Here is a 21,184-nt window from a genome sequence, read left to right as displayed (position 1 = left end):
GGACATGGGGGAATGGCTTAAACTGAAAAATGGCAGATTTAGATTAGATATTAGGAAGAAATTTTTCACTATGAGGGTGATGAGGCACTGGAACAGGTTGCCCAGAGAAGCTGTGGATGGCCCATCCCTGGAAGTGTTCATGGCCAGGTTGGACGGGGCTTTGAGCAACATGGTTTAGTGGAAGATGTCCCTGCCCATAGCAGGAGGGTTGGAACTAGAGGTTCTTTAAGGTCACTTCGAACCCAAACCATTTTATGATGCTATGATAAATCGCTGCAAAACTCCTTTTCATTTTTTTCTAAGCTTAAATGACTGCTTAGCAAGCTAAACCTAGCCTAACCTACTCCAGCAATGCTATTCCCTTCCACTGGCTTACTATAATTTAGTTTTAGCTAAATGCAACGGTGTGTAGAGCAGGCCAAAGCTTAGCGTCTTAACGAATCTTGTAGAAGCAGAGTAGTATTTCAAACCTTCACTTTACAGCAACATGTGATTCAAGTCACCAAAAGACCCAGAATGGGATACTGTATTTGCTGCCACGCATCACCGCTGCTCCATCCCCCCCGCGCCAGGGCTGGCAGCCGTGGCAGCTCTGCCTCCTGTCAAGCAGAGGATCACAGCTTGTTTACTGAGCCCTGTCTGGAGGAAGCAGAGCACATTTCAGTCTCGTCTGCAGCAGCCCTGTCAAGTCAGCTGCCAAGAACAGTCCTGAAAGGCTTTGGAGAGAGCAAAATCTAGTACTTAGGCAGCAAGTAGACTAGTCTGGCACCAAGGACCCGAAGATGAGTGAAGGGCAGCAGGCACTACCTGATCTGAAAGACTAAAACACTTTTAGGTAACTTCTATAAAGTCATAGGAAAAGACATGACTGAACTCCTTAAGTAGAAGGACAGATTAGCAATCAATTTAGAATTACCACTCAGATTAAGATCTCTGCCTGAATATTTGAAGTTAATGAGTACAAATTACAAATAAATCAAACTTGTATACTACGTACATCTCCTCATAAGTATGAACTTTAGACCTGGAAAGTCTGATTGGGATTTCAGGTTGTAGGAGATTATAGTTTAAATATTTATTTTTTTAAAAAAAATCAACACTCCATTACTTCCAGAAGATTTCAGAAGGGATAAATGTGCACTGTGCATTTCTATAATGACATGCTTTATATAGGTTTGTATGAACTGTGAAACTGGTTCATAAGATCTCATTGCCTTTGGAAGAGCCCACTACCTACTATGAAAATAAAGAACACGAGGTTTCACAGAAAACAAGTAAGCAATCCTTCATTCCTTCTAGAAAAATAATTAATCAAAGAAAAATTGCTTAAGCCCTTTTTCTCTTACCCTACTAATGGGAAGTCACCAAACACTAGTAAATGATAGGCATTTTTCATTGTACCCAGTGGTTATTTCCCTGCCTTCAGAGTCGTATCGCAATTTCTCAGCTAAGTGGGTACGTGCTCATGCACTGTGACCACATTATGTGCACTTTTCCATGTGATCAGAGCCTGTCAAGTCTCAAACCAGATAATTTAAAATACACCTTCAGTATTCTTCAGAACAATCCCTTTAGGATTTGGAGGACTGGGGGCTGTGTGCATGCATGTGTGCATATTATTTCTCACCCAAGCTGGGCAGCTGGATTTTGAGTTCTTTAGACAAAAAATAAATTGTTGTAAAATGCTAAGACAGGAAAACACAAAATTTGCCTCTTGACAGCTATCACAAAAGGAAAAAGTAAAGAGCTTTGGGATTTTTTACAAAAATGCTCCATGATTGACTATCATCATACCTCCTATTTCAGCATCCATAAATCATGACTATGTTCAGCAAGTTCACAAAGCAGCAGACATCTGCATCCCTGCTTGGCTGCTATCATGCCTGAAATGCTGACAGAGCCATGGCAGCAGTGACCACACACAGACTCAAAAATCTACTAAGGCAAGTTTTAACAGCTACTGCATACTCTTAGAAGAGTAACACTTTTTTTTTTCTCCCCAATATATCAGTCTTTACATACACCGCAATTCCTTCAGCACAACAGCATACCTGCCTAGGTTTTTAAATTTAATCTTGACAACTTAAGAAAAATCAGGCAAGCAAATACAATAGCAGGGACTGTGTTATCACACACTCTTTACATAGTAAGGGCAACTACGTACAACCTAACTGTTGCTTTAGTTCTTCTATTGCCTCTGCTTCTTCCTCCAAAACATTTGATATAAAAATTATAATAAATTGCTATTTCCATCCTTGTTCCACACAAGCACATGTGAAAAGAGAAGCAGCAAGGACTGTGCTGCTTTTATTAGCATATTAGTAAGCAGAAAAGAAAAATAAATTTCTCTTAAATATCAGACATGCAATAAAATGTTAAGAGGGGTGTTCTGCCTCTAAACACCACTTTTCCTTTTTATTCAGGTTTGCTGAGCTGCCTGGCAAAGCGGCTGAATCCCCTACACAGCTTGGAAACACTCAGCCTTAAAATTCTTACCTTCCTTTGTAGGAATTTACCTGCCTTTGTGCCCTAGTTGGATAATGGCATCTAAATAGGCTGACAAGGAGTTACAGAAAGCATCAGGGGAACAAAACCATGTCAGGGGTTTGGTGTGTAGGAGTAACAGAATTGATTTTATCAGCCTTTTGGGCCTATTCCAAGTGGCAGTCAACACCCACTTCTCCCTTGATGAACCATCCCTCTGTACAGACAGCTGATGCAAATACAAATGCATGACTAAATCCCCAATGGCCACAGGCAGCTTTTAAGTATCTTCAAGGATGGAGACTCCACAACCTCTCTGGGTAACTCATGCCAGTCTCAGTCACTTTCACAGTAAAAAAGTGTTCAGAGGGAACCTCCTGTGTTTCAGCGTGTGCCCAGTGCCTCTGGTCCTGTCACTGGGCACCACTGAAAAGAGCCTGGCTCAGTCTTCTTTGTACCCTGCCTTCACGTATTTGTAGACATTGATGAGATCCCCCCTGAGCCTTCTCTTCTCCAGGCTGAAGAGTCCCAGCTCTCTCAGCCTCTCCTCATTGGAAAGATGTTCCAGTCCATCATCTTAGGGTCCTTCACTGGACGGTCTCCTGAACTGGGGAGCCCAAAACTGGCCCCAGCACTCCCGGTCTGGCCTCACCAGGACTGAGTGGAGGAGAAGGATTATCTCCCTCCACTCACGGGCAATGCTTTACCTAATGCAGCCCAGGACACCACTCATCGTCTTTGTCAGAAGGGCACACTGCTAGCTCATGTTCAACTTTGTGTCCACCAGGACCACCAGGGCCTTTTTTGCCAAGCTGCTTTCCAGTCTGGTAGCCCCAGCACGTACTGGTGCCTGGGGTTTTTCCTCCCCAGAGAAAGGACTTTGCAATTCTTTTTGTTGAACTTCACAAGGCTCCTGTCCGCCCATCTCTCCAGCCCGTCAAAGTCCCTCTGGATGATAGCACAACCACCCTTTGTAACAACTCCTCTGAGTTCTGTACTCTAGGCAAACTTGCTGACGGTACATTCCATCCCATCAGCAAGGTCGCTAATGAAGATGTTAAACAGGACTGGAGCCAGTATCGAGCCCTGCCGTACACTGCTAGTTACCGACCTCCAGCTCGAGTAATCTTAGTATTACATAGCAGACTGAGAAGAATTATCAGTAAAATAATTCTGTACATCATCTCTAGTTTTGCCAATATTAACAACTTTATCCTATCTTTCTGCTATTGAGTGTCCTAAAGTCTTGGCTCTTGCAGTTGTACAGCTACACAAGAAGTTCAATTGCCTTTTTAAAAAAGTTGGTTTAATTAAAAATTCCTATTCTGCCAAGTCAAAAAAGAAGTGATGTGAACTCAAAGACTAGAGAACCCCAAAAGTAATAAAACAAAACATAAAACCAACTTTAACGTCATGATTTGTGAGAGGCTTGACTCATGCCTTCTGAAGAGCTCGAGGTTGATGTATTACCTGCAGAGTGTTTCCCTAGCTGTGTTAATTCCCTTCTCAGACTTGCTTACTGAAACTGCTCCAGAGGGATGAATAATTAATTACCACCATGGTTATATGATAGCATTAATTTTCCTGGGTAAGATCTATTTTATATGAAGACTTATAATTCACATTTGGTCCAAACCATCATTAATATGGTTTCTCAACCCAGAAACTAAATAGCTTCTGTCTTTGGGCAAGTTTACACCTCAGTGGATTGCCATGAGCTAGTTTAGACCAAGCTGGCTCCCAAACTGAAATCAAAGGCCACATTAGCGCAACACTGCAGCTCAACTGATTATCCTCAGAAGAGGGTTTAGCACACAATTACACCCAACCTAATAAAGCAGTTATACTGCCTCAGTAACCTACACATTTAGCCCTTACATCTGTTACAGTAACAGGTCAAAGTGACCAGACTAAGCCAGAAACATCTGCACATTGCTCCACAGTTTAATAAAGTACAGTTCCCTGTACGCCTGAAAAGTACCACACACCTATATAACTACCATGTCCCTACCTCATCTGTTGTCACCCAGAGTCACTGGTCAGTGAAACATGTTGGGGACCATTAGGGTTTTCACTAAAATTCATGTTCTTCTGCATCTAGAATGGCTGAGATTCCTCGAGCCTTGTCTAGCTATTGAGGCAATTAATATACTTTACTGGAAGTATTTAAGGGACAGATCTTCCTGCATGCAAATGGCAAGGCTTTCTTAAAGTGTGGGGCAAAAGAAAAAAGAATTTCCAAATATGCTGCATATAGAGATTCAAGTCATTTATACTCACCGATTTCAAAACAAAATACTAGAAACAATTTCAATTCTTCTGCCAAAACATGACTTTATAATCCTAGTTTCTATGGTTCTTGACAGCCAATAGCTGGATTAGGCAAAAAGAGAGAGTTTAACCTACCTCAACTTTTACAGACAACACTCAAGCCTTCCAATGCAGTAATAAGTTTCTCAAGCCTTTTCTTCCCTATTATGAGTGCACGTCCACATATGAGAAGAAGTGTGGCTTAAAGAGTATTTACAGACTTTGACACTGCCAGAAAAGCTCCGGGCCACCTATGGACTGCTTTGTTCTCCCAAGATGTCTTATACAGCATATTCCATATCCCATTTATCATTATGCCCTGGGAAGACAAAGCTGGCACAAAATTTTCACCAGTAAATGCTACGAGTTTTGTGAGATTTTTTTTCCTCCAAAGGCAATTAAATCCCATAACTCTCTGCTACTTTAAACTTATTATAGAAGTGAAAATACAGATGAAAAAGTGACTGGCAGGCTCGCATGCACTGCTGTGGCCATAATCCCAGGTCTATGCTGTTTATTCCATACCACATGCTGTGTAGGGTGCCTCATTAATATGGATTAACTGTACTTTCGATACCCAACACCTAACCTGCGGTATTATTACATTAACTAAACTCTAAAGTATCTATCTGGGATGAAAAATTTACAGTATAGTAAAAAAAATGTTTACAGACTTTGGGCTCCAGGAACTCTGGAAGCACAGTCTTGTGCATTACAGAACCACACAAAGCCAATACCTCCATCTGTGGCTGAAAATAACCACTGAAGAATGATGTACAGTGGGTGGCAAAAACAGTCACAATTGTAAAGTAACCAAGCAAATAATAATAACCAAGCTATGTCCATAGGGGATAAAAATGCTATAATTTCCAAAATTCATGCTGCTATAAATAAGTTAGAGGTTATTTGCTGAAGTACACAGATGAAGTTTGCAATCACATGGCTATTCTGCATGCCTGTTTTAAAAAAATAAAGAGAGCTGAAATTGTTCCGACAGCAGACAGAGTGGCACCGTGTGTATTGTTTGGGCTCGGAGCAATGGCGAATTGCACTATATAGAAGCTTTGTAGAAAAGGGAGTTCATCCCACCTCCCTGCATTTAGCCCTCTTCAAGATAAACAATAAGGCTTCCTTTTTAAGTTGCAATGTTGGTATGTGGGAACAGGACAACAAGATCAGTCCTGTTTACTATTTCTCCCTGGAATTTGGGCACAGTTTGAGACCAAAGGCTGACCAGAATGCCAAAGCCCAAGTTTGCTGATGACTAGTGCAAACCACCTTGGTCCTTAGAGAATTTCAACATAACATTCTGGTGATTTTCATCACAGAAAGAGACTGGTTTTCACAGTGTGGAGACTGGCTGTCTGGTTATGTATTCCACAGAAGATACAAACTGGAAGAGATTCAGGAAAGCATGTGCACACTTCGTATTATACTTCAGCAAATTTTACCAGGTCATAATTATTCTACAATTCAAAAACAATATTTAAGTTCATCTTTCAAAATGCAGAGGAATTTTGCCCTCTAGTAGGCAGGATAATTTGGAACCAAAGGAGGGTGAGGGAGGAGCAAGGCAGTATCAAAAACATGTTAGCAACATGACACTGATGGATGTAAACTGTTTGAAGTTATAGGCACAAAGGCAATCCCTGTTATATAAACCGACCAGATTCTCCCAGGCTGCTTTCCTGGTCAGGTAAGTGTTCATGTTGACTAAATAAGATTATGTTAATAGGTATTTTAGTAATCATTTCTGCTTTAATTATGTATATAAATGAACAAATCTCAGGACAATTACTTATAAAGCTTTCCAACAGCATTATGAGAAGAAACATACCACATACTGCTATAACACGGCCACCTCTAAAACATGGCAACTGCTTAAAAACACACAACAAATCTGCAAATTCTAACAGTTCAGTAGAGAAACGGTGGTAAAAAGCTGAGCAGTAATATGTAAGCTAAAAAGGCTTACTAACTTATATAATACTGAATAGATATAATAATATAAAACTTTAATTATAAATGTAAAATCATATTTATATTTGAAATATATATTAGCAATCGGTATTGGAAAAAAGAATGCAGAGAACAAGCCTGGAAGGGGTACAAGTAGTAAACAACAGAGCACATGAACGAGGCAATGGCAGCAAAAGATGATGGAAGGAAGGAAGATAATGTATTCCCTGTAAGAGACTGGTTACACATTTTCTCCATCACCTTACAAGATTTTTTCTACAGTGTGGTTACTACTAGAAAGGCTTGTGAGAAAAAAAGACCAATCTGTTGGGAATGAAAACTGCAACAGAAGGAAAGCAATGAAGGAGGAAACAACCGATTTAATACTGATGAGCTAACAGCAACAATTTGTACACATAAATAAAACCAGAAAATACTGCTAGTACAGTTACTGTGTTCATTCTTCTCACTTACCAAAAGTGGGAGTTAAAAATAATTTTCCTCAGCAGACCTTGAGCCTCTTCTAAGCAAGACTACACAATGGAAATCAGAAGCAATTTTGCACACCAACCCAGCATGATGTGCACTTCATCAGTACTTTCAACATGCATTAATGTAAAAAAAATACTAAGTTTCAACAGGTTTTCAGTCTCATATGACATGTTTTTTCTGCATCTGCATGAGTCTGAAAATTGTACTTGCAAAAGCATCGTTTATTGTATAACTTGTACTGCTGGTTAGCAATTTCCTCTTTCCCCTTGAGAATTACACATAACAGATAGATGCTATTTTGCTGGCAACAGACAGTAAAAAGGAAGTAGACCACTGTAAAAACAAACATGTAAAACCAAAATCAGCATTACTGCAGCAAGAAATGTCTCCTGTATCTATCACAGTAATTACTTTTCTTTTTAAGCAGTAATAGTTCCATCAACATTTAAAGTTTTACATGAAAGCTGTCGCATGTACCAGCCTGCCAGAACAGCAACACTCCAGTAAGTATAGGATAGGGAAGAAATACATATTCTAAGGAAAACATCACTAAATCTCTCCACTGCCACCAGGTCTGTATCCTGCAGATGGCCCATACTGCTACTCAAAGACTTTTCTCCCAATTAGTCACAGACGCCAGGTTAAAGCGTAAATTTGATGCTTGTGATTCCTCTGGCAAAGGCCCTGAGGAAGGGAGCAGGGTGCCGGGTCTCTCTATCGGCCAGCCTCCTGCCCATTGTCTGGTCTTTACTTAATTTTAAAAGAAAGAGTTAGAAAGGTTATGTCTTTAACATTGTCTCTCTAAACCTTTCCATAATAATCTTGCACCATTATCTACACAAAAGTCAGGAAAACTAGGGTCCAGCAGGCAAAGGGTGAATTTACCACACACCAACATCTTCCCATGTGCAAGTATCTTTGCTGCACATGAGAGTAGTTTACTTGGTGCTTTGTGCGAGGTAGCTCCTTCTGGTTGAAAGATGCACTAATTGTTCCAGAAGCATATTCACATGGCACCAAAATGGGATAGTTGGCTCCAAAGTCACCCTCCGGCCTAACATGCCGTGACTTTATTTAATACGCAAACTGGAACTAAACCAAATGGTGCCTTCTTGTGCCTCCCTCCTGCACAAAATCTCCCTCCATGCACCTCTGGGTTTTTTTCAGAAATTGATTTTTTTTTAATCTTACAAGATCTTTTAAACAGTTTCAACTATCACTAATAAATTTAAAGACTGTCTTAATCAAACAAATGTGCTGGAAAACAGGCAGCCTTATTCACATTACCCAGTCTAAAAAGAAACATTGTTTTAATTGGATTCCATTCTGCCTTTATCTATAAAATATTTTAAAAATAGAAGAAAAAGAGAAGAATTTAAAACGTTTCCCAAATAAAATTAACCCTGGCAGCCATTCAAACCGCGTAAATATTTTGATATAATTTACAGAAACAGCATTAGGTAATGTTTTATGACGCTCATTAAGCTGTCATGTTCTAAATCACAACTGGCATCAAATGATTTCTTCCCTCCTCTACTACTTAAGTTTGGCAAATACGCACTGTATAAAAGGTGTCAAGTAAAATTGCCACAGGATATACTGGAAATCCCTGCACCAGCTGCATACTCAAAACATAAAGGAAGTGTCTTTCTGATCCTACAGCCTGATAATACTGGAGTTGCTGGAGGGTTACAGCAGTCTTTGAAAATAAAGCTTCATTACATTGGCATGGAGAGGTGCAGTTTAATCCTTTGGAAGCTGGTCCTGCAATCCTACATTTCAGAAAATTGCTGAAAGCCATTGTGCTTTTGATGGGAACTGGTCATTAACAGTACAGGTGCAGACCATGCAACAGGCAGTGTCAGCACAACCCCTTCCCACATTTTCTGGTTCTTAAGAATTCCATCTGATAATGGCAGAAGCAGGCTGTAACAGCACCTTTTTGCCATGGATTAAGTTGTTGCTCAATTGGAGATCTAAGGCAGACACTTTCCTCTTTAGGACTTCATTTCCTCTGCATGTTAAAAGAAAAAAGAAAATACACCACTTTCTTCCTATAGCTGAAAAGTTACTTCACCCTTACTTCCTACAGACCCTTTCTCATTTGTATACACTCTGGATGCTTTACAGAATTGCTGTATGTTGATGGCATAAAATGCAAACTTAATACAGCATTTAAGTCAAAGTGTATTAAAGAAGCATGTTTGTACTAATTACAGTATATTTAGTACAGCACATATTAAATAAAACCTTGAAATCATAAGGGTAATAAATATTCTTGTCACATTAAATAAATAACAAAATGCCATTGATATTTATAATCAAATGCACCCTTGTCCAACCCTGTGAGATTTTGCCAGTATCTTTTATCTAAGCAAACTGATGCATGCTTCCTATCTCAATACCATCAATGTTGATAATGAAATATATTCTTTGCCATCCTGTGAAAACAGCTTTCCCAGAGAGGATAGGAAGAAGGAAACAAACAGTGAAACCCAAAAGGAAATAGCAGGTTCTTCAAATGTTTATACGATTTGATTTTTCTATTATTATTGTTCTAAGGTTTCTTATACTTAATAGTTTGTGGTGTTTTCTTTTGTCTGTTTTTGTGTTGGTTTGGTTTTTTTTAAAGGCTGAAGTTTAGAAGAACTGATGGGGAAAAAAAAATTATGTAGTTACTTCAAATCTTCCAAGTGAGGGACACCTTTTTTTGTAGTTGCTCTTTTACACAAGACAGTCTTGAGAAAGAAAGAATCCTTTCTTATGGCCACATGGTGGTAATGCTACAGGGTCTTTCACTTAGACATTCCAAGAAATCACAACTGTCAGGATCAGGACGCAGCAGTTTAAGAGAACAAGTTTTACAAACAAGAACCTCTTGTAGGTTTTTTGTTTATTTTCAAGTAACTTCTAGTCAAAGAGCGAAGGACATTATACAACAAAAAGAAAACTGTATTATAGTATCGTGAAAGTAGTTGAGTTCTGGTGAGAAAAAGCTAAACAACCTAGGAAATATCAACAGCACATGTCCTTGTAAAGATACCTTTTTACATAAATGCAAGAGTTTTTTTTCCTTTAAAGATGATAAACTAGTATTTTGAAGGAGTTGCCAAATACCTGAAAAGACAACACAGTAAACCCAAAGATCAGCATCAGAATACAGGTTCTCGAAGAGCCATGCTCTCAAAACTGACTTCATAAAAATGATATCATGAAGTTCTGTGTCTGAAGATTAAATCTGGTTCTTCTGTCCTGAACTGATGGCCTTCAAGAAATCATCTGTTATCTGTAAATTAAAATGCCCACGCTTCTCCTTGACACGAACAATAAACACTTTGCAAATAAACCAGTGAACAGTTCTGATTACATCACATACAATATGGTGATAAGGTCACTTTTGTCAGCAAGTGAATTAACTAAAATAACAGTAACAAAGTCTTACTGCAGTCACCAATTTAAGCTGGTATAGATCTAAATACACACTGCAAATTCCACCCAGTTACTTTCAAGCTTTGGTAGAAGATATTCTAGCACTAGTTTGACCTTTATTCTGATGATCAAATGCAGTTACTGCCTTCCAAAGAGAAGCCAGTGTCCATCAAAAGACTCTAAGCCTTCACGCTTACTAAGACACTGGCATATGAAAAGACTGTATTTGTTTTGATTAGACAAACTTTACTCTGTAAATCCATGAGCTGCTGCCTTTATAAGCAGATCAAAGCAATTGTACAAGCAAAGGCATAAGTCTTCCCACTACTTTTTAATAAGCAGGAGACCCAAACTCAGCAGCACCTGAATGCTATTGATGACATACACAGCTAGCCAAGACAGCAGTTTTCTGTGTTTATTTTTGATTCCATGAGTAGTTTGCAAATATTGTGTTACAAATCCCAGTTAGAAAGGAACTGGTACAACCGTGTTTATGACACAGCACCTTATGACAAGCTAAAGATAAACAACAGAACAAAAGATTGCACGTGACTGCAATTTTTTGCAAATCCAGGTAAATTTTAGAAATTGCAATTCCACAAACACAATGAATTGGAAAAGGTGGCAAGTTTTATTTATCTATTTTCTTACACAAATATTTTTATTTAGAGGATTAAGTCCATATAGCATTTAAACACTTAATTAGTCAGAGACAAATTCAGGTTCCTGGACTGAAATGAGGAGAAAAGGGATTTGAATCAGTCACCTACATCTCAAATGAATGCTCTAAGTCCATCAAACCCAAAGCATCATCACTACCACTTCCACTGCCACTACATTCTCAATGTTGTAAATGCTGTCTGTATTGTTTTGTGAACTACCACCTTTAGTTCCAAATTTTATTTCATAAGAAAAAAAATGCTCAGGCTATTAATTACCCTCTCTCCACTCCCGCTCAAAAGCAGTGAGAAGGAAGTAGAAACAAGCCTTAGGTGGATCTGCTTGTTTTCATCATTGTAACAGGCGGCCAAAAATGTAACTGGCCTAAGACAGTCTCAGCCCCAGCCTTATTACGCTCCCAGCATCAATGGACAACTGACTGAGGCATCTGCTCCAACAGCAGTTTTCCCAGGCCTCATTTTCCCCTGTACCCTCCAACATGCACCACAAAAAAAAGACATACAACACTAATTAGGAAGAAGATGAGAGCAGGGAAGGAGTTGACAGACACTTGTCTGCCTGGGAGCTTTTTTAGGAAGACCTATTTCGTCACTGGCCCCCAATTTGTCTTGCCACCCAAGTATCCCAGAGCACCATGACAAAATGAGCTATTAACACCACACAAGGAAACAAGTAAGCAGCAGGCTCAGCATGAATCGTAGTTAGGGATTTGAAGAGAACGTACAAAGTTGCCTGCTCCCCAAACCTGGGAGGAAGCACGCAAGCAAACATGGGACAAGGCAAAGGGGGCAGCACTGGAAGCAAGGATGGGGCATGAGTGCATGGAGCCTTGCTATGAACCATGCCAGGAAGCAGTTGAGAGCTATGGGTCACAATCAGAGAGGAGACCAAGACAGACAGCGTCACAGTGGATGTCTGCTATGGGCTGCCTGATCAGAAAGAGCAAGTGGATGAAGCCTCATTCAAACAACCAGAAGCCATCTCATGACTGCAGGCCCTGATTCTCACAGGGGACTTCAGATGTCCTGATGTCTGCTCAAGCAGAAACAAACACAGAGCAGAACAAGCAATCCAGAGTGAGTGCCCTGGCATCATCCTTTGCCACAAGTGCCAGACAGCCCAGCCAGGGCAGGTCTCCCGCCAGACACGTTACTCAGGGCAGGAGAACACTGTCTGGGAACATGGTAGCTGATGGCAGCCTCAGCTGCAGTGACCACCAATGCCAAGAGCTTACAAACTGAAGGAAAGTGAGAAAGACAAGTGGCAGAAGAGAGATCTGGGCTCCAGGACATTACTTTGGTTTATTCAGGGTAGACAAGTGTCCTGGCTTCAGTTGGGACAGAGATAATTTTCTTCTTAGTAGCTGGTGCAGTGCTGTGTTTTGGATTTGGTGTGAGAACAATGTTGGTAACACACTTACCTTTTAAGCTGTTGCTGGGTGATGTTTATACTCAGTCAAGGACTTTTCAGTTTCCCGGGCCCTGCCAGCGAGAGGGCTGGAGGGGCACAGGACATTGGGAGGGGACACAGCCAGGACAGGCGACCCAAACTAGCCAAAGGGATATTCCATACCATGGGATGTCATACTCAGCAATAAAAGCTGGGGTTAGAAGAAGTAAGGGGGGGACATCCAGAATTATGGCATTTGTCTTCCCAAATAACGGTTACACGTGATGGAGCCCCGCTTTCCTGGGGATGGCTGAACACCTGCCTGCCCATGGGAAGCAGTGAATGAATTCCTTGCTTTGCTTTGCTTGCATGTGCAGCTTTTACTTTACCTATTCAACTGTCTTTACCTCAATCCACAGGTTTTCTCACTTTTATTCTTCTCCTTGTCTCCCCCATCCCGCTGTGGGGAGAGCGAAGAAGCATGTGGAGCTTTGTCGCCAGCTAGGGTTAAACCATGACAAGAAGCTCTCCCGACTTGAAAAGGTGCCCAGAGAGAGGCCATTGATCCATAAGGAACTGATAAATTCATCAATGCTCTACAGTGGTCTTCCCCAACGTTCAAAAGTTGAGCTGGCCTGGCAGAAGGACAGCTCAGCTGAACAGGGAGCTTCAGTCTGAACTCTACCATAAAAACAAAATGAATGGCCACAGACTGAGATGAATGCAGAAGCATTCCTCAGACGTGCAAGAATGGACTGGGAAAGGCAAAGCTTATCTAGATTTAGAATAGCAAGAGATACAAAGAGCAACAAGGATTTTACCACTACAGCAGCAGCAAAAGACAGAAAATCTTCTGCTGATGCCAAATGTGACAGGCATAAAGGACACTGCTCATCCTGGGCCATCAATCACATATGCTTTAAAAGTCACAGACCTATCCAAAAAAGGAAGTTGAGTATACAATGCTCTGATAAAATACTATCACAAACTTGCACAGTAACGTGATTATTTCTGTTAAATCTTGTTTTTTTAAAAAAAAACCCAACTATTTCAGAACTGCTTATCACAGGAACACGATTTAGACACAGTGACCTTGCTGATTAACAATGATATTCCTCCTCTCTCAAGGAAAAAAAGAAAGAGGGAAAAAGAGATGGACCAATAATAGTGATGTTATGAATTCGAACACATGGTATTTTGCCTACATATTAAAAACTAAGCATTAAAGCAACCTGGAGACAAATTAAATAGACAAGATATTCTTGAATAGTACATAATCATGAGGCGCTAAAGACAGTTTAGTAACCTTACAAATGCCGTTTCCACTAGAATTTGTTGCTTTCTTACCTTTTAGCTCTAACTACTGCATTCCCCAGCACACCTGTTCTAGTTCCACCACAGCTGTTCTAGTTCAGGACACACAGTGGAACCTGCCACCAAAGTCTATACAAAATCTTCTTCTACAATATATTTGACCACATTAGCACTGATCATCTCTTATAAACAGTATTATCACAAATAATGTGTAAACTCCCTAGTACATCACCTCACGTATATACATTTAGCACAGAAAGTTCTTGCCTAAGGAGGCTTACCATTTACATGGGATTAAATTTCCACATCCACAAAACTCTCAAGTATTTCAATAGTTAGTGCTTGTTTTAACAACTCAGATGATAGTGATGTCCCCTCTCCTCAGTGACAAAACACCCAGTAACTTCCCTTGGTCATCATAAGCTGGAAAAATGTAGATAGCAACAATGCAAACTTGCAAAGGAATCTGCATTCAAGATGATGTCTGAGCTATCCAGATTTGTCTGTGACCATACTTTTATTCTGCACAACATGTTAACTTCTACGGTTTAAACCACAAAATTCATATGAACTACCCAAGCTCAGTCCAGAAGATGGTCAAATCCCATTAACTAAGAATTTCAGTATGTCATTCACATATGTTAATTGCTTACCATAAGTTTATTACTTACTTCCCATCCACTCCTGGTCTTTTGCACACACAGTGAAACTTGCCACCAAAATCTATATAAAGATCATCTTCCACAACATGAAATATTCGACCAATGGCAATTTTATCTTTGGCAGGTCCCATCTGAATTAAAGGAGAGCGTCTCAACATAGATGCAAAGGATTCCGATTTCTCTGAAGGAACCTACAAATAAATAATAATAAAAAACCATTTCAGAAAACATACTCTCAGAAGGAGGAAGTAAATTAAACTTAACACACAAAATTTATTCACTAAATTACAAGCAAAGATTTCAAGTGTCTGGCACATTTTTAGTAAAGACTTCTAAGAAGGCACCTGATACATTTCTCCAGCCCCAAACATTTTACCCATTAAAGGTAAAGCTTTCATTAATTCAGTCACACAAAAACATAATTTGGATCTCCTGAAAACATCTGCCAGTTCTACTATTGATTACATAAGTTGATTTGAAAATGCATTCCCAATGTTAGGAGATGCTCCTGAAAAAGAACATCTGTCATGTCTTTGGTGAAAACCAAAACAGAATTAGTACCTTGCAGCTATTCATGCAGCTGTTTAATAATGAATAATACTTAAATCTTTGTTTTAAAGAACAAAACCATTTTGGCAAAGCAGCAAAAGTAGAAGGCATGCACAGGACTGATACAACACATTAAAAAATTCTAAACCATCACCTTTTAGTAGGGCCTGTAGCAACAGAAAATGGGGTAATAGCTTTAAACTAGAAGAGGGTAGATTTAGATTAGATATTAGGAAGAAATTCTTTACTGTGAGGGTGGTGAGGCACTGGCACAGGTTGCCCAGAGAAGCTGTGGATGCCCCATCCCTGGAATTGGCTGGATGGGGCCTTGAGCAACCTGGTCCAGTGGAAGGTGTCCCTGCCCATGGCAGGAGGGTAGGAACTAGATGACCTTTAAAGGTCCCTTTCAATCCAAACCATTCTGTGATTCTCTCATTTTTCACCTACAATATCAAAGTAAATATTTTAATTCATTAACTAACTAAATAAAATGCCAGTTTCTTCTTAAGAGAGCTTTTGGAAAATGGAAGAACATAAATCCTCCTGCTCTTTCTCATGGAGACATCTCTGTCCTGTGATCTGAAAAACCTGACTATCACAGGCTACGCATTGTATGTTAGGTGAAAATACCCAGTTGTATCTAAGTGAGACTCATTCTCAGATACACCTTCCCTGACAGACTAAATTTGACCACTTTTTAAGATGTGAAATTCAATTAGTAAGAAAAACCTTCTTGCCAGTAACAAATGAAAGGGTCAACACATTTTGGAAGCAACACGTACCTGAAATCTGAAAGTGAAACTAAGGAAATAATTCCATAGATGGATAAACAGATTAAAAAATGAAATTAATTTCCCCCCGCATCTGGTGGTAATTAACTGATCCAATAATTACTTCATGCAAAATTTCAGACTAATTTCAAGCCAGCAGAAGAGCTAATAAGAAAAAAAATAATCAAGCAATTGAACGTTTAAAGATCTGTTGGCTTCCATGACACACTTTCCCATTGACCACTTCAAGTGAATGCTGAAAATCCATCTATATTCTGTGTGAACAGAGAATAATGCCATTGTTTTCCACTTGTACATTTGGAAGCTTTTGTTCTTGGGGAAGTCAAAACAAGAGACAGTTTTGAATTACACCTCTGCTGGAAGGCACAAACAGCATGGGTTGTTCTGACATGACATAGCCTCAGGAATTACAAGCTAGAGATCTGACACCTGATAAATCTGCTGCTTTAGAAACAGGAACTATTAAATGTAGCGTCCCAAGGACAAGGGCTGGACAAAGTGCAACGTCTGCACAGGTGTATGCACACACACCACAAAACCAAGGGTGACAGTAGAACACAAACAGAGCAATAGGATTTTAAACAGAAAAGCTAGTATCAGATAAGGTTCCAAACATAGGTTTGTTTGAATTTCACAATGCAGTTTAAATTCAAATAGATGAAAATTAATTTTACAGGATGCATTTGTAAGTGCTCCAAGAATACATGCAAAACAGTGGAAGCAATAAAAGGAAGTATTTAAATGAGATTCATGATATGAATTGAGGGGGCAGCAGCAGTCTAGATGCAACTTTAAATCCATGTATAAGCCATAAGCTAAAAGTAAACATTTCAAAATTAACACCCCCTAAAAATTACTCCATCTGGGCACGAGATCATAAATCAATCCTCATACTGAAATGCCAAAACCTGTTTTAAAGGAAACTGAGGTACAACAAAGTGCAAAATGTAATAGTCTTCCACCAGCTTTTTCACTATGAACTCTAGTGAGTTTGCAGAATCATCCGATTGGTTTGGAACTCAACTGTTTGCTCCTGTAAAGTAACAGAACACTTTTCCACTATCCTGTACGCACATAATCATTGTTTTCAAAAATGATACATCTCATCTTGACTATGCCTTGCCACTCAACACCAAGTTACTGCAGTCAAATACAACAAAACTCGATGGTCAACTACTTTATCCATTGAATTGATTGTTCAATTCCCCACTTCCCTAACCAGTGTTACCGCATTTCTCTGTCTTTCACACCTGACTTAAGTCAATTTGTCTAGGGAAGATGATGCCAATGAAAACAATCATCCAGAAAGTGATAGCAGGAATGCTCATAGCAGAGGATTTCTAGTAGATGCTCTGTCTCTCAGATGGATGTAGCTGAGTGCTACAAACAAAAACAACTTCCCAATTAAGAGTTAACATTATCAAAGGGAGATGCCTGCAGGGACTTAAGAAATACACATATGTAAATGCAGAAGGGCAGCATATACGATACTGAAGAGATGCACACAAGCACAGTATCATCAGCTGGCAGAGATGCTGGCTTTTCAGGAACCAGTGTTTCAGAATAAATCATCTTTCCAAATACTTTTGCTGCTCCATCTATGAGACCAAACATCTGACAAAAATCTTTCTGCAGTCCTCCAAAATCTCTGTTAAGTCTTCTAAATTTAGAATACAAGTCTATGTGTTTAAACCAACCAAGCAGGCACCACCACCATGCCCTCTCTTGCCCTCTCTACTCCCTCCAAGACAACTCCTGTCCCCTTATGCCACCACTGAAACTTGTACTACCCCAGAGTAAGCCTGTTTCAGGAATGTAACAAAGAGAAGCTATTTACTTTCTTGTAAGGACGGTTTTCTGTTGGTCTCAGTTCCAAACTAGATCACCAAAGGACCAAGCGAGTATCAGAATGAACAAACAAGAGTGTGAGAGTGCCCACAAACAAGTACAAAGTTAAGAACAAGGCAGCAACATACAAACTCAGGATGATACAGACTACTATAATTTCATCCCAGAATATTTTCAGCTATCCTTCATAGCAAGGCAAACTAATAAGAAAATTGGTTTAGGGAAAAAAACACACCAAAATCCTACTACTAATAATTATAAAAAAAACACCAAAAAAGGCAGATGTTACCATTGTAGGCTAATGCATATATACTCCCCACTAAGTTCAAGTCTTTCTTTTCATATTTCAACAGGATGTGAGGAGGTCCACCCATGGTTTGGATTAATTTAATGAATGCTAGCAGAATCACACACTACGCTAGATGATCAATTTCCATTAACTGAACTGCTTTTTCTTATATGTAGATCAACTGGAAAAAAAAAACCCAACAAACAAACAGTGAGCTAGTAGAGAGGATCAAGAGAACTTCTGATTTTAGTTTGAAGATTTTCCTAAGTTATCTAGAAAGATGACATTAGTAATGGCCATTGAACATGCTGAGCAATAGTGAGGCTTTTTTTAACCAACAGAACAATATACAGTAAATTCCTTCATCTCTCGGCAATTATACTTGTTAAATGGCATTCACCTCATTCTTGTTGCCTTCATACAGTGGCACACACAGTAGGCTCCGTACCCTAAAAAAATGTTGCTTGTGAAATTTTTATCTCCACATCCTGAAGACGGTTACACCAACATCCTATGGATTTCCTGGTTTTATCACCTATAAATGGTCCATTCTAGTTAACAACATCCCTCTCCTTTATCTCTCTGGCAGGAAAAAATACAGATACAAAATTCTTCCCATTTGCAAACTTGCCTATGAAATAATCTCTGTACACAACCCACAAGGGCCATCTTTACACACTGACAGATGTGGTCATTCCTTATTAGAACAGAGATTAAACTCACTAAGATACAGATGTTATGTACAAATAAATCCTTGGTCATTCTTCACTGTGGACAGTTTTCCAAGAAGCCACCTGGAATCTGTTTGAATTCTAACACAGCTCTACAAGTCTGCAGCATTCTCCATTCCACCACCTGGAGAGGAAATTCTCAATAGCAGAAGTATCTGATTTACATACACAAGAATTCTCAAGAAACTCCACTGGCTACTGCCATCAAGGATTCTTTTGTGGACAGTCTAGAAATAGAGTGAGCTAAAACACAGTGTCTTCTACAGTTTTCTACATAACCTCAAGGAGATCTCATTAAACAGTAATTACCTCAAGCATTTAAAGAGATTTAATGACATTTTGAGTACTTTCCTCCATGATTTCTAAATCTCCTTAACTGGCTTCCCACATTAGCACTACAGAAAAAGAAGACTTTAAGATAACAGGGCAACATACTTTATTAAGCACTCTTCTGATTCTCAAGGAGCGTTAGGCACACAGCTGTGATAGATAATGCATCAACAACATGTCAAGTTGCAAAAATTGAAGAATATTACAAAATTCAGACACACAAAGGGCACATTCTTCTAAAGAACCTGAAGTATAAAGGCATTTTCCCCCTACTCCTTCTTAAATGCCTAACTTGCTTGATTTTCCATCCAATTTCTCGGGTTTAAGTTTTTTCACAAATACTTGGATGCCATTCACTTTCTGTGTGCATAGTGCAGTAAAAACCAGTAACCCTTTCAATAACAGAATACTCTGCAAGATGATATATATTAACCAGAGAGTGGAAAAAGTCATAGATCTAAACCCCAGTAAGATCCAAATGAAAGAAGTTACTCCAATGGAGGATGTAACATACTATTTCTGGAGCAAAACCTATGACTATACGAACAGGGTGGTCCTATCCCACCCACTAAGCAATAAGTTTTTAAAACCCTAGCTACACGTTTTATGTTTGCTTGCAAAGGCAAGTATCATGTATGTTGGAATGTGAGAGATAAGGATAAACATGGGGAAGTAGGATGGGAGATTGGTAATCTGACTGCTACAGTTAATGGGTGAATGACATCAAACAGCATGCAAAGAACACAACCCTCCATAATTAGCAAATTTGTGTTCCTCAGCACTGTCATCCATAGCTAGAAAGATTTTTCTGTCCAAAACTAGTTACACAAAACAACAAAATGGGAAAACTGATTTGCAGCAACAAGTTAGTACAATGCCACAATAGGTAGAGGCCCAATGGATTTGAGATACTCAAAACTTGACTGGAAAAGGCCTTGAGCCACTTGAACCAAGTCTGCCCTGCTTGGAGCAATGGGTCTGAACAGATGACCTCCTGAGATCACTTTCAACTTATTTAATTTAGGAAGACTGGGAGCCTGCTATAAAGAATATTAAAACAAAACCCAATACATTAAGCTACTCTCTGACCAAGTATATACTGATAAGGCACTTAATTCAACCAAGCAACCTAAAGAAATTTCACAATCTACGAGCCTACCAGACCTCAGTTTTCCATACCTTGTAACTACTAAAAGTGTGCAGTTGCTTAGATGTTAGATGTTGCGCACCTAAATCCCAGGATTTTTTAAAAAAGTTGTTGTAGGCATTACTAGGGTAACAGGTCACAGTGATTCATGCAGTTCATTTACCAAACTCCTCTTGGGTGTACTTTTAATACTTTTTTACTCAGGGGGCTTGTTGCATTCAAGTCAAAACTCCACTGTGCAGAAGGATATCACCTTAAAGGCAACAGGACCAACTCAGTATACTGCAAAAATCTGACATCCAACAGTCAACAGCCTTCCATCCAGAAGCAGCATAACAAGCATTGCCAGCTCAAATGTTCTCCTAAATTTATCAAAGAACAAGCATCAAGCTTTGTTTTCACGACCATGGTTTCCCTGCACACTGAAGTTGTTGCAAGAAATGAGGGCGAAGCCTTCAGGAGGAGCACTGAGAGGACTGACACATGATTACAGTGACTGAAATTTCAACATACAAGCAATTACAGCTCAAAGTAATTTCTCTGGGTGCCGCCACCTTTTCATACATTAAACTATTTGGTCTAATGCTGATGACTCTTTATTGAGAAGTCAAATACATCTTATTCTGGTCTCAGAATATAATTATTCAAATTTTAGGCCTCAGGCCCTTATCTCAGAGATGTACAGCTCTCAAGTCTCCCCTCAACCAAATCAATTCAGGAAACAAAATCTGAAAAATACTTGTACTTGCCATATACAGTACATGACTCGCTTATATTTT

General features: G+C 39.4%; 1 protein-coding gene across 1 annotated transcript in view; it reads right to left on the bottom strand.

The window, feature by feature from the left end:
* The window catches only part of TPD52 (tumor protein D52), a 128,073-nt gene that overhangs the window by 53,239 nt on the left and 53,650 nt on the right, over positions 1-21,184 (bottom strand). Inside the window, exon 6 of the mRNA XM_055703644.1 lies at positions 14,730-14,911. Coding sequence (XP_055559619.1) covers positions 14,730-14,911 — 182 coding nt within the window. The remainder of the gene's footprint in view (positions 1-14,729; positions 14,912-21,184) is intronic.

The sequence above is a fragment of the Falco cherrug genome, chromosome 3 (genome assembly GCF_023634085.1).
Source record: "Falco cherrug isolate bFalChe1 chromosome 3, bFalChe1.pri, whole genome shotgun sequence".
Lineage (NCBI taxonomy): Eukaryota > Metazoa > Chordata > Aves > Falconiformes > Falconidae > Falco > Falco cherrug.
Note: the sequence above shows the minus strand (reverse complement) of the source record. Positions and strands in the feature narration are given on the sequence as shown.